Genomic DNA, 16,449 nt, shown 5'->3' with positions numbered 1-16,449 from the left:
AAGAGAGCCCGGGCCGTTTGGCAGTGCATAGAGGTAACTGAAGAAGCCTCCCAGGGTTGTTAGGTGCTACAGAGGGACGGCGCTGTGTATTCCACACTGAGTTGCATTCACAATGATCCTGGAACAAAGATCAAGGTGATGGGGAGCACCAGTAGCCTTCTCCTGATACTACAAAAAAGTACTGTGCTGGCTCCACACATTCCCATGTGGACTAAGATGAGGAAAGTGATTACTTATCTCTGGAGGTCTCCTCGCCATCCATATCTCGTATTCAGTAATCGGGGCTGGTGTCTTCAGCATCAATTGTACTGTTTGCTCGCCTTCCTTATCTGAGTCATTAAAAACTGAAAAGCCGGAACAAGACCGCACTGGGCCTACTTATATTGTAGACTACTGGGTTACTTAATAGCCAAGCCTTCTGATCTCCTGAGGACCCTTCTATATACTTAATTTTGTGACACTTACATTTTGACTAGGCTGACTCACCTGACAATGCACAGGACCTTGTAGAAGGCGGTGAGAAGAGGAACTGTCACTAGATAATTGATGTGCTAGGGGCCGAATTTGGGATCCTAAAAAATGACCATAGCAGATTAGCAGAAAGAGTCACCACGGCGGAAAGGACACTAGCTGGTATCCCCTCTGATCTTTTAGAAATTAGGAATAGGTTGACAAACATGGAGGGTAACATTCAGACACTGAAGCAGCTCGCAGAGGACGCAGAGAATAGATCAAGAAGTAACAATAGTAGAATAATAAGGCTTCCTGAAATAGCAGGGGGCCACAACATGGTGGCCTTTTAGATAAGTGGATCCAGAAATAAGTGTCCTGGATGGGCAATAGCCCTTCTATGCCCTAGAAAGGGCACATCCAGTACATACATGACATCTGTGGCCGGGTGCACTGCCACCCCCAGTGGTGGCTAAATTGTTGTATTATAAGGATCGAGATTGCATACTTGTCCAAGCCTGGAAAAAAGATGACCTTATAATGGATGATATCAAATTTCTGATCTTTCCAGACTTTACTAGGGAAGTGCCAGATGGGGGACACCTACACCATGATGTTCCCTGCCTGAGCGAGGGTGATTACACCTGAAGGGGTATAGTTTTTTGGAACTCCACAAGAAGTGTGGGACTGGATTGACTGCCACACAAAAGCGGACCCCAGTTGCAACACCACTTAGTGCTTACCGAAACTGAGACAACTATGATGAGGACCACAAGGCATCCCTGGAAGGACTCCTTCTGGGGTAGCGGTTCAACGAGAACAGCTGAAAGCACTGGAGGTGGCAGCAGCTCTAAGCGGTGGGGGAAGGAGTCCCCTGGATTTTTTGGATGAAGAAGAGAAACAGGCCTTGGGAGGTAAGAGAGGATCTACCTTTGCTGAGGACACAGATTCTGAATTACCAGTCGTAACACCAAGGACTGCTGGTGAACTTATATAAATGGACCATGGTCTGGTAAGAGGGAAATGTGTAATATGGCCACAGATCTCATGCTAGTAGGGGAGGTTGGCAATATGTTATGATACTTCTAGTGGAATGCTGGATTGATCTTTTGCCACCCTAGAAGTTGACAGTCATCGCAGGCCTAACAATTTAATATTTTAGCTGATTGCAACGAAGGGGGGGACCTACATGGGCCACCCTAATTGGCCTACTCTCCTCTATTGTACTGACGTGGGTTCACACACTACTGTTTGTGTTCATACACAAGTTTAGATGGGGCACTCTCCCTCTTGCCCTGGGGAATGGGAGCTGGGCTGATTGTTGGATTTTTGTTGGGGAGGGAGGTATCAGTTTTGCACCTGGAGTACATTTGTCGTAAGAAGTTGATTTTACTTATGTATTACAAATTCAGTGGGGATTGGGCACCTCAATTGCTCTCTCATGATGCCTACTTTTACAATGTACTAAATAATATCCTGGATTGTGAAGAGAATGTACTCAAAAGCCAAGCGATGTAAAGTCTTTTCATTTTTATCAAGACGGTAAGTTGAAGTAGCGTTCTTTCAGGAAACACATCTCCTTGCTCAGGCAGGGGTAGCACTTCACAGTAGATGGTGAGGCCAGGCTTACTATACCTCTTATTCAGCTTTCACATGAGAAACACTGATTTGGGTGCTCCCAGGAGTCCCCTTTCAGCGTACTGGCAATCTTATTGATCCAGAGGGCCACTATGAGGAGCTAATGGGTTGACTAGATGGCAGAGACATTACTAAATACATATGCCCCAAACACTATCAGGCTGGGGTTTTGGCTAAACTCTCTAGGAAACTAACACCCTATTTGGCAGGTACATTTATCATGGGTGGGCACTGTAACTGTGTAACCAACATAGTACTGGGCCGGTCCCATCCACCCCTGAGAGACTTCCCAGTAATTGGACTATCTCACTCATTTTTCAAATGGCAGGAAGACTGGGGGTTAGTGGACTCATTGTGATCCCACTATCCACAGGAGCAAGATTATCTATTTTTCTCACCTCTACATGATCTCCATGTCTGACTAGCCGTCTTTCTTTGCACTCCAGATGTGCATGGGTCAGTGCACAGTGTAGAATACTTCTCTAAAACCTTATCTGTCTATAACCCGATTTTACTTACCCCGGGATTGGGTGGTGCCCCTACTTGTATAAAGTCACGGCAAGCGGAAGGGGCTCTGTGCACTCCCTCAGTGCTCGTCACCCCTAATGTCCCACCCTTTTTACCAAAAAACAATAATAAACACAGTTTTTGCAGGGATTATCAAGGGATGCATTTAAAGTGGTGCTTCGCAGTAGGTACCTGGCTGAGTCAGTAGGCGTGAGACACACCTTATTAACCTAGGTGCAGTCTTATGAGAGTGCCTGAGCTCTCTCGAATTGGCCAGACCGGGTTCTCTGATCGTCAAGCCAGTGCTACTAAAGGCAAAGTTGGCAGAACTGGTGGAATGCCTGCAGTGCTTTGATTATAAGGCCTATATACTTGGAGCACATGTGGAGCAAACCACACCGGTCAACTGCTGGCCTGTCTTGCAACCCCTACCAAGGTAAGAAACTGGGAGCCAATGGATTCCCGGTGGAGTGTTATGCCACATACGCTGAGGATTTCACCCCCATTCTCCCAAAATGTACACAAGAAGCATTAATAGTCCCACTCTTGAAGTTGGGGAAACCCACCCATGATAAACGGCCTATTGATCGCTGTCATTTTAAAATTGTGTTTACAAAATAGTTAGTAGAATACTAGCCACTAGACTTCTTTCTCGTATGCCCAAGCTTATTTATCAAGACAAGGCTGGATTCATTCCTGGCCATAACCGGCACTTAATATCCACAAACTTTATACAATATAAAAAGCAGTGGCTAACACTCAGTAAGACACTCCAGTTTTCACAGTCGACGTAGAAAAGGCATTCAACAGCTGGAATGGAGCTTCCTCTACAGCAGTGGTCTTCAAACTTTTTAATGCCGCGCCCCCCCAGTTGAAAAATAAAAATCATTGGGCCCCCCTCAGAATTTTTAACAATTATTTTAGAAAGATGGCAATGTTTAAATAGGTCTAAACCTATTTAAACATTGCTGTTAAGTACTGTTACCTTTTTAAAACTGCAATAACATGCTTCTGCTTAAAACAAAGGCATGTTATCTGTATAATATTTCTTTTGGCCAGAGTTTGGCGCCCCCCCTGGGATCACTTGAGGCCCCCCAAGGGGGGCCCGCCCCCCAGTTTGAAGACCTCTGCTCTACAGGCTTATGGAGCGTTAGACTGGACCAAGTTAGTATACTCAGTTCCTACAGCTAGAGATAGGATGGGAAAGATTATTTTAGAGAGTTAAAATGTCGGCATGGGACTCACCAGGGATGCCCTTTGTCACTCCTACTCTGTGCACTGGCAATGGAGCTCATAGCCTGTTATGTAAGGAGTAGGGATTCCTGTTGGGACATTGCTGTAGGATTTTGAACCCACTATATAGCCCTACATGCAGATGATCTCCTGTTATTCCTCCATGATAAGGTGGACTCCTTGACTGGCATCAGGAGGCTACTGGATTAGTTTGGGAGTTTCTCCGGGCTGAGCGTCAGCTGGCCAAAGTCAAGCCTGTTACCAGCGAGGCCAGTCCAGAACTGCCACAGGACCTAGCACTCCAGCAATGCGAGGCCAACTGCATACAATATTTGGGGGTGTGAGTCATCCATGACTCAATAGACCTCTTAAAGGTAACATTAATAGGGCGAACCAGGCCCTCTGTCACAGTATGGAGTTCTGTGGGACACTCCTCTCTCGGTTGCAGGCTGAGTGGCACTCCTCAAAATGGTAGCATTACCCCATTTGTTGTATTACTTTGTGGTTTTACCAGTGTGGATCCCACATGCAATCTTTTGGGAACATGAATCGCTGGTAATATCATTTATATGGGGATCTGGTTGCAAATGGGTGACCTTAAATACACTGCACCAACCAGTGGCTGACTCTGAGTCCTGAATCTCAGTTTGAGCCCCTCCTCCATCCACAGGCTTGTCCCTGTGCCTCATCCCTGGTGGTCTAGTGGCCATCACAAGTATTTCCTTTTCTTTTTCTTTCTCTCTGTTGCTCTTTCACTCTTGCTTTTTCTGCCTCTTTTTTCTATCATCCCTTGTTTTTCTCTATCCCTTTTTCCTTTCTCCCTTCTTTCCTCTGCCCTCCCCCCCGGAAAGCACCTTTCCCACCTTTCTGCCTCCCAGATGACCACTCCCTCCCTTTTTTAATGGCGGCCGCAGGGCGGCCACGCCAAAGGCGCGCTAAAGGCAAGCCCATCTGCGCCCGCCAATGCCTTGCTGCGCCCAGCGCCAGGAATCCTGGATCTCCATTAAACCACCCTCTGGACTTCCTCCGTTATGACTCCGAGAGCCTCCTCCGCCTCAACACCGGGCGTCTCAACAACTGCTGCACCATCTCTCTCAAGGACACCCACGGACCTTTCACCTGCAGGAACTGCAACTTCAGCGCCAGCCTCAACAAACCAAAGGTACTCTCCACACACAAAGATACCAACAACCTCCACAACCCCATCAACTGCCTGCTCCTGTACATCCGCTCACTCCACAAAAACACCACGAACTCTGGGACATGATCGACACCACCTGACCGGACATCACATTCCTTACAGAGACCTGGACCAACCCCACCTCATTTCCAGGCATCGTTATTCCCAATGGTTACAGTGTCCTAAGGAGGGACCGGCCCTCCTGCCCGGGTGGAGGACTCGCCATCATACACAAGTCCTCACTATGTGTCAAGGCCGTCCCAGAAGAACACTGCACCACCATGGAACACCTTCACTTTCTTGTCCACTCCAACCACAAAACCTCCATCCATGACACCCTGGTGTACAAGCTACCCGGCCCCCCTTCCAACTTTCATAGATAATGTCATAGACATCGCTACACTCCAGGCCCTGGCGTCAGTCGACTACCTCCTCCTCGGCGACTTGAATTTCCACCTTGAGGAACGCACTGACCCAAAAGCCACTGCTCTACTCGACAACCTCTCCACCCTCGGCCTCAGACAGCTGGTCTCCACACCCACACACATAGCAGGACACACACTGGACCCCATCTTCACCTCAAGCAACCGGATCACCATCGAGACCATCTCCACCCCAGACTGGACTGACCACCGCTACATACACTTCACAATCCCCGCACCCAGTAGCCGCACTCGCACCTCCTGGACCCCCCACAGGAAATGGAACAAAATCTCCAACAAGCAATTCACGTCATCACTCGCCAAATACTTCCCTCCCTCCTCTGACAGCGCAAACACAGCAGGGCGCAATCTCAAAGAATGGATCACCGAATGTGCCAACACTCTAGCCCCTCTCCGGCTGACATCGGCCAAACACGTATCTAAGAAAGCCAGCTGGTTCACCACCGAACCCCAAGAATCAAAGCGTACCCGCAGACGTTTAGAGAAAAAATGGAGGAAGAGCCAACCCAGTGAAGACTTTGCCTCATTCAGAGCTGCAACCGCCGCCCACCGACGAAAAATCAACAACGCAAGGAAGAACACACTCTGGGAGCGCATCAACTCCTCCGCACACAACTCTAAGGAACTCTTCTCAGTCATGAACAAGTTCACAGATCCACCCACCGAAGCCACCAACATCCCTCTGTCACAGAACCTCTGCGACAAACTCGCTCCTTTTTCCACCACAAGATCCAGGACATCTACGACAGCTTCCTCCCGGAAAATCCTGGCACCGGAACCTGTGACCAACCCCCCCCCCACAGAACCCACCCAGACCATCCACAGTTGGTCCACGATCACCACAGAAGAAACAGTCAACATCATGAACAGCACCCACTCCGGAGCCCCCTCAGAGCCCTGCCCGCACCACTTATACATCAGAACCAGCGCATCAATCACCCTGAGCTCCATAACACAATCAACTACTCCATCAGCACGGGTACATTTCCCAAGGATTGGAAACATGCCAAAATAACCCTCTCCTGAAGACACATTCGGCCGACCCATCAGAACTAAACAATTTCCGGCCCATCTTGCTGCTACCCTACCCCGTCAAAGTACTGGAGAAAGAAATCAATGCACAGCTACCGAATTTCATTGAGACCAACAACTCCCTGGACAGCTCCCAGTCTGGCTTCTGAGACAAAGACAGCACTCCTGGCAGCCACCAACGACGTCCATTACCCCTAGACTGTGGCCACACCACAGCACTCATACTCTTCGACCTCTCAGCAGCATTCGACATGGTCTCCCACAGCACTCTGCGCACCAGACTCTATGACATCAGAATCCGCGGAAGAGCCCTGGAATGGATCCACTCCTTATTATTTGGGAGGACGCAGAGGGTCAGACTCTCGCCCTACACTTCCACACCCACATGAGTCAAATGCGGAGTCCCCCAAGGATCCTCACTGAGTCCACACTGTTCAATGTATACAAGGCCCCTCTGGCTGCCATCGTCAGAAGCCATGGTATGAACATTGTGTCATATGCTGATGACCCACAGCTCATTATTTCCCTCACCGAAGACCCGGACACGGCCAAAAGGAACTTTCACTCAGGAATGGAAGCCGTCGCCACCTGGATGAGAGAATGCTGCCTCAAGCTCAACTCCGACAAGATGGAGATTTCATCTTCGGAAATGCCACTTCAGCTTGGGACGACTCCTGGTGGCCCACATCCCACAGCGACCCCCCTGCATTGACCGAGCATGCCTGCAACTTAGGAATCATCCTCGACTCCCTGTCCATGACCCGCCAGGTAAACTCTGTTGCCTCCTCCTGCTCGCATACACTCTGCAAACTTCAGAAGATCTTCAGATGGATACCAGCAGATTGTTGCAGGACAGTCTCCCACGCCTTTGTCACTAGCAAGCTCGACTACGGCAACGCCCTCTATGCCAGCACCTCAACTAGGAACATCAAAAAACTTCAACTCATCCAGAACACCGGCGCCACACTCATTCTGGACCTCCCTCGCCGAGAAAACATCTCCCAACATTTGAGGACCCCCCACTGGCTACCGGTCGAGAAGCAAATCACCTTCAAGCTTCTCACCCACATGTACAAGGCCATACACAATGCAGGACCAGCCTACCTGAACCACCGTGTCTCCTTCCACACCCCCGCCAGATCCCTGTGCTCTGCCCAGATGGCCATGGGCACCGACCCTCGCATCCGCAAAACCACCACCAGAGGACGATCTTTCACGTACGCTGCAGCAAAGAGCTGGAACAACCTCCCCCTGCACCTCAGACAAAGCCCATCGCTCACCATCTTCAGGAAGAACATCAAGATGTGGCTCTTCGAATGATGCCCCTCCCCTCCACCAGCACCTTGAGACCCCACTGGCGAGTATTCGCGCTTTACAAATATTGATTGATTGATTGAGTGGAGAAGCGGGGATTAGCTGTCCCGGATTTTCAAACCTACTATCTAGCTGCACAACTGCAATGACTAACGCAGTGGATGGCGGCAGACTGACTCCCGAACGAGTGGTGAGACCGGAGATACCTGAACTTGAACAATTGGCCACAGCACTGCTGCTTCATTATAACATTGGCGCTAAAAACCGCCTATCGCTGCAGCGATGGCTGCCAAAAGACCATCGCCGCCGCTACCAGCCATCGGCATATTATGACCACAGCCGGATTTCCACCACAAGAAGGGCGGTAATCCAGCTGTGGCCATACTAGTGGATGGCGGTAAGGTGACGCTGGTACCACCAGCAGCGCCACGCCAGTAGACCACCGGCAGCCGTATTATGAGAAATCATACGGCCTGGTGTTCTGCTGGCGAGCGCTGCTGGCGGTAGCAGCACCCTGTCCCGTCTCCTGTCAGAAGACCCCCTGGAACCAGGTAAGTCGGGTCTCCGATAGGGGCGGGGGATGTTGTTTGTGTGTGTGGGTGTGTGTGCATGTATGTGTGTGCGTGATTGCAGGTGCGTGTTGAATGTTGACTGCATGCGTGAATGTATGGAAGTGTGAGTGCGTGTATGTATAGTAATCGTAATGCATGTCTGTGTGTATGTTTTGAAGTGTGTGCGGATGTGCATGTGATTGGATATTGTTGGACCTGGCTTTTTGACGGGGTCATCCCCAAACTTTTTGCCTCCTTCCTCCTATTTTTTCTGACCTGTTGTTTTTGGCTTTTGACCTCTGGGCACTTTACCACTGCTAACCAGTGCTAAAGTGCATATGCTCTCTGTGTAAATTGTACTATTGATTGGTTTATCCATGATTGGCTATTTAATTTACTTAGAAGTCCCTAGTAGAGTGCACTGTATGTGCCTAGGGCCCGTAGATTAAATGCTACTAGTGGGCCTGCAGCACATGTTGTGCCACCCACTTCAGTAGCCCCTTAACCTTGTCTCAGGGCTGCCATTGCAAGGCCTGTGTGTGCAGTTTCACTGCCACTTCGACTTGGCATTTAAAAGTACTTGCCAAGCTTAGAACTCCCCTTTTTCTACATATAAGTCACCCCTAATGTGCGCCCTAGGTAACCCCTAGAGCAGGGTGCTGTGTGGGTAAAAGGCAGGACATGTACCTGTGTAGTTATATGTTCTGGTAGTGTAAAACTCCTAAATTCGTTTTTACACTACTGTGAGGCCTGCTCCCTTCATAGGCTAACATTGGGGCTGCCCTCATACACTGTTGAAGTGGCAGCTGATGATCTGAAAGGAGCAGGAAGGTCATATTTAGTATGGCCAGAATGGTAATATAAAATCCTGCTGACTGGTGAAGTTGGATTTAATATTACTATTCTAGAAATGCCACTTTTAGAAAGTGAGCATTTCTTTGCACTAAAATCTTGTTGTGCCCTTCAATCCACGTCTGGCTAGGTTTAGTTGACAGCTCCTTGTGCATTCACTCAGACACACCCCAAACACAGGGTACTCAGCCTCACTTGCATACATCTGCATTTTGAATGGGTCTTCCTGGGCTGGGAGGGTGGAGGGCCTGCCCTCATACAAAGGACTGCCACACCCCCTACTGGGACTCTGGCAGACAGGATTGAACTGAAAGGGGGCTTGGTGCATTTCTTAGACACTCTTTGAAGTCACCCCCACTTCAAAGGCACAACTTAGTATAAAACAGGGCCTCTGCCCTACCTCATCAGACACTTGCTGGAGAAGAAACCTGAACCAGAAACTACATCCTGACAAGAAGAACTGCCTGGCTGCTCAAAGGACTCACCTGTCTGCTTTCTACAAAGGACTGCTGCCTTGCTGTTGGCCTGCTGCCTTGCTGAACTCTTGCCTGGCTGTGAAAGTGCTCTCCAAGGGCTTGGATAGAGCTTGCCTCCTGTTCCCTGAAGTCTCAGGACCAAAAAGACTTCTCTCTTTCACTTGGACGCTCCGTGCGCTGAAATTTTCGACGCACAGCTTGTTCCGCGGCAAGAAAAACGCCGCACACCGACGCTGATCGACGCAACGCCTTTGGGACGACCAAAACTTTGACGCACGGCCTCGCAAGGAGAACGCTGCCCGACTTCCAAGGAGAAATCGACGCGACGCCTGCCGTGAGATCGAAACTTCGACGCGCAGCCCCGCAGAACGACGCGCAGCCGGAAAACAAGCAGGAAAATCCACGCACAGACCCGGGACATCTGGTAATCCCCGTGATCCACAGAAAGAGACTGTCCGCGCGCCGGAAAACGACGCACGACTTCCACGCGTGGAAAATAACGACGCAAGTCCGTGTGTGCTGGGGAGAAATCGACGCACACACCATTTTCCCACGTATCTCTTCTCCTGTGGCCCTCTGAGGATATTTTCCACCAGAAACTAGGTACTTTGTGCTTGAAAGAGACTTTGTTTGCTTTTTAAATACTTAAGACACTTTATATCACTTTTCAGTGATATTTTTACAAATTCATATTGCAACTTTGATCGTTTTGACCTGAAAATACCCAGATAAATATTATATATTTTTCTAAACACTGTGTGGTGTATTTTTGTGGTGCTATATGGTGGTATTGTATGATTTATTGCACAAATACTTTACACATTGCCTTCTAAGTTAAGCCTGACTGCTCGTGCCAAGCTACCAGAGGGTGGGCGCAGGCTAATTTTGGATTGTGTGTGACTTACCCTGACTAGAGTGAGGGTTCTTGCTTGGACAGAGGGTAACCTGACTGCCAACCAAAAACCCCATTTCTAACAGATATGCATGCGTGTATGCATGTGTGAATGAGTGTGTGTCAGCATGTGTGTGTGTGTGAAGGGGGCATGGATGTAGGGGGGGTGGGAGTTCTTTCAAGAGGTAGGGCGCTGGGGGGTCTTTGGAGAGGTGGAGGGGTGGGGGCCACCAATCACTGACAGGGAACCAATTCCCCGTCACTGATAGGGCCTACTGCCATGGTTTTGGCGGGGTCATCATCCCGCAGGCGGCACAATAGCGGCTGCCGGGCTGGAGATGTTATCTCCAGCCCGGCGGCTGTTACCGCCATGGCAGTCGGAGTGGTACATTAGGCTTCAGCCACCCCGCCAATGTCATAATATGGCGGTAAGTACCGCTAGCCTGTTGGCGGTACTACCGCCACATTATCGCCGACCGCCGGGGTCATAATGACCCCCTAAATGTTCCACCTCTGCCGATTCTGTGGAATTTGGAGTGTTGAGGCACTGCTGGATCAAAAGCCTGAAAAGCCTGTGGATGCAGATCCCATATTCTCCTGATATACCGCTCAGAATGTTGAAGGCTCTTCCCCATTGGGGAAACTGGATGGACAAACGAAATAGATAGAGGCTGGAGTAACTAACCCGGGGGACTTCTATAGGAATGGGGTGTGCCTCCCCTTTGAGGAGTTTAGAGAGGAATATGACCTCCATCCTAGGCACATACTGGGGAACCGGACTGACAGAACCTCCGCAACACAGGTTTTGCATGTCACCTCAGCAGGGACGTATAAATCGGTTACCTGTCTATATAGAGCCATGTGAGAAGACATGCTACTACCCGTGAACAGGCTGCGTCAGTGGCGTAGCGTGGGTTGTCAGCACCCGGGGCAAGGCAAGTAATTTGCGCCCCCTAACCCGGGGCAAGGCAAGTAATTTGCGCCCCCTAACCCGTGGATTTAGTCTCTTCCAAGATGTTGTGCCCGGTGCGGCCGGCCCCCCCTGCACCCTCCACGCTACACCACTGGGCTGCGTGCACATTGGGAGGAAGATATAGGGGACTCCATAGCTGAGACTGCCTGGGCAACTGTGTTGGAAAGAGTTCCTGAAATATCAAGAAATACTAGATTCAAACTAACAAACATCTATGTCCTACATAAAGCATACCTCACACCTGGGAGAATTAATACTTTTTTTCCACACAACAGATGCAAAACGCCCGAGATGTGGAGAAGTGGGAGCGAAATTTTCTCATATGTTCTGGTCTTGCCCAAACCTTAGCTTTTATTAGGAAGAGGTCACTATGACTGTGGAAGATATCACTGCCAATTATGTCACTTATGACCCAGCTTATTGTCCTCTGAATAAAGCCCCCCCATACAGCAAAGAACAAAAGCCGCTAGTAGGTTCCAGGAACTAGCTTTCATTATGGCAAAGAGGGAGATTACTAGAAATGGAAAAGGAGTGGGGAGATCTAGATTATTGGTTAGACGTAGAGATTGGAGAGATAGGCTGAATATGAATGCGTTGTCTTGCTTTGGGAAGGTAGATGAGGACGGGAATCCATAGATTTGATCATAGCCTGAGACGTGTTGGTGGAGGTGCTGAAAAACCCTAAGGCCCCCATCCTTGACTCACCAACGCATGCTCCTTAGAAATGGCCCATTCATAGAGCAATCGATTTTCCAAAAGCAGGTTTCCGGGTTTGGGGGAGACATACAGCGTCATGGGAGATAGATTAGCCTGCGACTTTGACAGACTATCCAGTGATACTACTGTAAATGTTTTTCTTAATCTGTCCGATAAAGTGCGCGGCAGAGGGCGGGGTTTGGGGTAATGTTGGGGAGAATTATTTGCACATAGCTGTAGCCATGATGCCTGAACCATTCTTGAAGATGCAGCGTAAAATGCACTACTCAGCTCGCAGTGTTTGTTTTCATTGCAAAATCCATAAAGTCTGGAAAAAAAACGAAGGAAACGATCAGGCTTGCTTTTTTGCTTCTTAATAGTTAAATAAATTAAAAAGTAAGTAACATGAATGCAGGCCCCAATTAGTGCAAGGAGGGGTCCAACATCCCTGACTGCCCTCCCCTTTTGATGGTCCTTGGTGAATATTAAGCAAATAAAAGCATTTGTATACAACTGTATATGAAAAGGAGTGAGTTCAGTTATTTACCCTAGAATCCAACTGCTGCAAATAGGACCAAATATATTCTATATTTGCACCGAAAGGATGGACGTGCAGAAAAGTTGAAATGATACCTACGAAAGGGAGAAAAATACAGCAATTAATTTAGAGAAAAAACGATTAAGAAAAAACTAGCAGTTATAGTCAAGCAACTAATAATACATTATTTTTTACCACAGCACACTCCACAGAAGAGAACAGATTTGCATTCAGGTCTGATTTTTTACAATGCATCTATCAAAACAGCCCTATTATTAACAAGATTCATAGAAGGAGCTTTGGATCTACCCCTTTCAATCATTGCCTTTCTTCGGCCAGCCTGTTTTATCAACTCGCTTGATAATTTGTTAAGTTTTGGCTTAGTTCAGTAGAATATTAATTTCTAACCTAATGCTGTTGGGTATTTAGGTATATCCTTCCGCATCCACTTGAGTGCTTGCATTGAACTGCATGACTACTTTACAAATGTTGACCACCTCTGTCGACTCCAATGCACTAATGTTGCATTTATTGAAATATTAAATCCAGGCCTATTGGTTTTGCCAAAGCTTGTTAATACTTGACTTGACTTGACTGCACAGCACACTCTGTTAGCAAAGTGACTTGTACTGGCCAGAATTATAAGTCAGCAAATGAATGTCTAAGATGGTGCGCAGGGCTAGAAGGCTGGTTGCCGAAGACCTTTGGAAACATTTCAACCACTAATTTTATGCTTGGTTTACTAATATAAAACTGCAGCGATTGAAACGAAACTGTTATAATTTTTTGCCTTATGGTGGACATCCTATTGTGAAAATGTTTTAACATAAATGTGCCAGTAATCACACTGACTTAAGTTTCTTGATATAATTAATTAGTTGCTGGCCGTAAAGTGTTTAATCCGTATTATCCTTGACTGCTGGCAGAAAGGAGCTCTTCCCACGTCCAGCAGAATTTCCCGTTTCTGCTCAGGAGAAATTGGCTTTGATTAGTTTTAGTTTTGTAACTGTAATTTAGAAGATTGCGTAAAAAATGGTGGGGGTAAATCTGAGTTTTAATAGAATAGGATGTATTTTTAATGTAGAAGCTTAGTGGAAAAGAAGTGCCTGCAAAGCACTGACTGAATTAATATTATAGGATGTCCTCACCTTCAACCCCCCCCTCCCCCCCCCCCAACCCCTCCTTTGCTGCAGCTAGAACAGTGAGAGAAATGGACCTTCTTGTGTAGGTCAATATTTTATGAGATGTGAACTGAAGGATTTAGCCTGAATATGTTCAGCTCCTTCCAGCTCCGCATCACCAAGACACCCCCGCGCAATCTCTCAAATGAAGGAGACATGGTAAATAAAGTGTGTGTTGAAGGATGTGAAATTACATTAGCATATCGACAAAAATCTGCACATTCTAGGCCACTCTGACGCTCCTTTGTAACACCTCATACCTGGAGGATGTGGTTGCCCTTCTGCATCCAATCATTCGGAAAATAAAGCACAATAGCAGCTTCATTTCATCCCAGTATTCAAAAGAGCAAACCTCTCAATCCCAGAGCTATTTACTAGACTGAGGAACCACAGCAAAAATATCCCCTGAGCCTGCACTTTCTGGTTGGTTCAATTTAGTGGAAGTGCGTGTTCATTTAAACACATGCATATTTTCGATAACAAGTACTGAAGGTATAAGGCATTCAGTCTGCCTCGTTGACAATCCTTAAACTGCGCGGATTCGGAACGCCCTAGAGGCCTGGTATACGCACCCCAGCCTTCCGGCATTTGTAAACTAACGTTTCCATCAAGTGTAAATCACATGGGTAACACGATTGAGGCCTGATCCAGAAGCTTCCTGGAGTCCGTTTTATTTTATTACACCTATTGATGTTTAATGTATCTGGTGCATAAGGAGTTGACAGCTTCTGCTCGGAAGTCTGCAACTTTTACAGGAGAGAAAGAGATGCTCAGCTTTCTGCGTTCAGCCATGTTTTCTGTCATTGAACTGAGCCATGCCAGTACAAGAGCACACTGGTGCCAACTGGCCAGAATGCGATAACGTATTTCATTAAGTAGGCATAAAGTAATTTCTATCTGATGGTATTGTTTGACTTTAGAAGCAGTGCTTAATTTGTAAATGAAAACGTGCAGGTGCCCAAAGCTCTCCTCTGAAACACGAGGCTGCTACAATTAAATGTGCGAGCACCAAATACTGAGGCAACACAATCCTAAACCTTCTTAGCCATCAATCTAAAGTAGTGGGATGGGGAGGTGGGGAAGTTAGGGGAATAAGAATAACAAATTAAAAACGTACTTGTCACTCCGATCCCGGCGCCGGGCGCCTTGGTGCTCCTTGTCCTCCTGGCAGTCAATGGGGCACTAGCACAGGCTCCCAATCCAGATGCTGCTCTCATGCTATACCAAACATGAGAGCAGCACCGGGATTGGCCTGAGCCATTTCTCCACCCAGCTGTGTAATGCAGCTAGGTTGGAGAAATCTAAGTGCACATGTCAGTTTAGCCGGCCTCGGATGCCCAGCCAAACGGACATGCGCACTTTACAGTGCCCACCACTCCTTCTCCCTGTGGCCCTGTCCCACCCCATCCTAGGTTCCATGGCTGTCAGAGAGACAGTGACAAATAAAATGATAATAAAATTGTTTCATTATCATTTTATTTGTCCCTGCCTGGCTCTGAGCAAGGGGGTGATGCTCCCTGCTCCTTCAGCTCACTCTTGCAGCTGTCTGCTTTCTCCCTTTGTGGTGCTTTTCTGTCTTCCTCTTCCTCCGTCTTTCCCATGTGTGTCTTTTGCTTGCAGTAAATGCCTCATGCAGAAAAATAAGCGCCGACCCCCAAAAATAAGTGCTGATGCCTCCCACCGGAAACCACCAGCTCAAATTAAACATTGTTTGGAAGGCATCTGTAAGTTGTGTTTCAACTAATGAATATGGCGATTATTTGGCCAGAAACTGTTTTTCAGATCATTATAATTAGGAGGCTATAAGGTGCTGTCCAAATCGGTTCAGCTCATCAGTCAACATTCATTCAGTATTCAACAGCTATAAGAAATTGTCATGGCTTTCAATAAGATGTTTCATAGAAGTTACCACATGTTATTGTTTCATTCAGTACCCGAAATCTCTGGTGAAATTAACGAGGTCTGCAGTATGCCTGTGGATTTCACAGTATTGCACTTGGGGGTATTTGTAAAGTGAATCCTGGCCATAGGCATCGAAGTGCTGAAAGTGGCTTAAACAGAGCAGAGTGGATGTAACAGCAAACTACTGGGAGAAAAGCCAAGTTTTGTGTTGCTTATGAAAAGATACATGAGCATCGAGCCTCCCAATGTATTCTGGAGGTGAATTCCAGAGCTCTGACGCAGCCATGGAGAAGGTCCTGTTTCCCCATCTAGCTTTCTTACAGCAGGGAACTAGAACCTTACTAAAGCCAACCAATCTTAAGTGGCAGTTAGGAGTGTCCCAGATTGAAGGTATCCAGATCCCTGGGAATGGAGAGCCATGTGGGTCAAACAAAGAGCTTTGAAAGTAATTTTCTTCCTAAAAGGAAGCCAATGAAGCTGTCTTAAAGACTGTCCTGGCAGAGGCAGACCTGGGTAGTCCCATCACCAGACGAGCTGCTGCATTCTGTATAAGTTAAAGCTAATACACAGAAAATTGATTGATGTTCAAGT

The 16,449-nt window shown here is 47.6% G+C and overlaps 1 protein-coding gene across 2 annotated transcripts in view; it reads right to left on the bottom strand.

Moving 5' to 3' along the window:
* Positions 1–16,449, bottom strand: part of ENOX1 (ecto-NOX disulfide-thiol exchanger 1) — a 2,146,160-nt gene that overhangs the window by 25,615 nt on the left and 2,104,096 nt on the right. For both annotated transcript variants that reach the window (XM_069205418.1, XM_069205419.1), the window contains one exon: positions 12,785–12,870. In XM_069205418.1, coding sequence (XP_069061519.1) covers positions 12,785–12,870 — 86 coding nt within the window. The remainder of the gene's footprint in view (positions 1–12,784; positions 12,871–16,449) is intronic.

This window comes from Pleurodeles waltl, chromosome 8, assembly GCF_031143425.1.
Source record: "Pleurodeles waltl isolate 20211129_DDA chromosome 8, aPleWal1.hap1.20221129, whole genome shotgun sequence".
Lineage (NCBI taxonomy): Eukaryota > Metazoa > Chordata > Amphibia > Caudata > Salamandridae > Pleurodeles > Pleurodeles waltl.
Note: the sequence above shows the minus strand (reverse complement) of the source record. Positions and strands in the feature narration are given on the sequence as shown.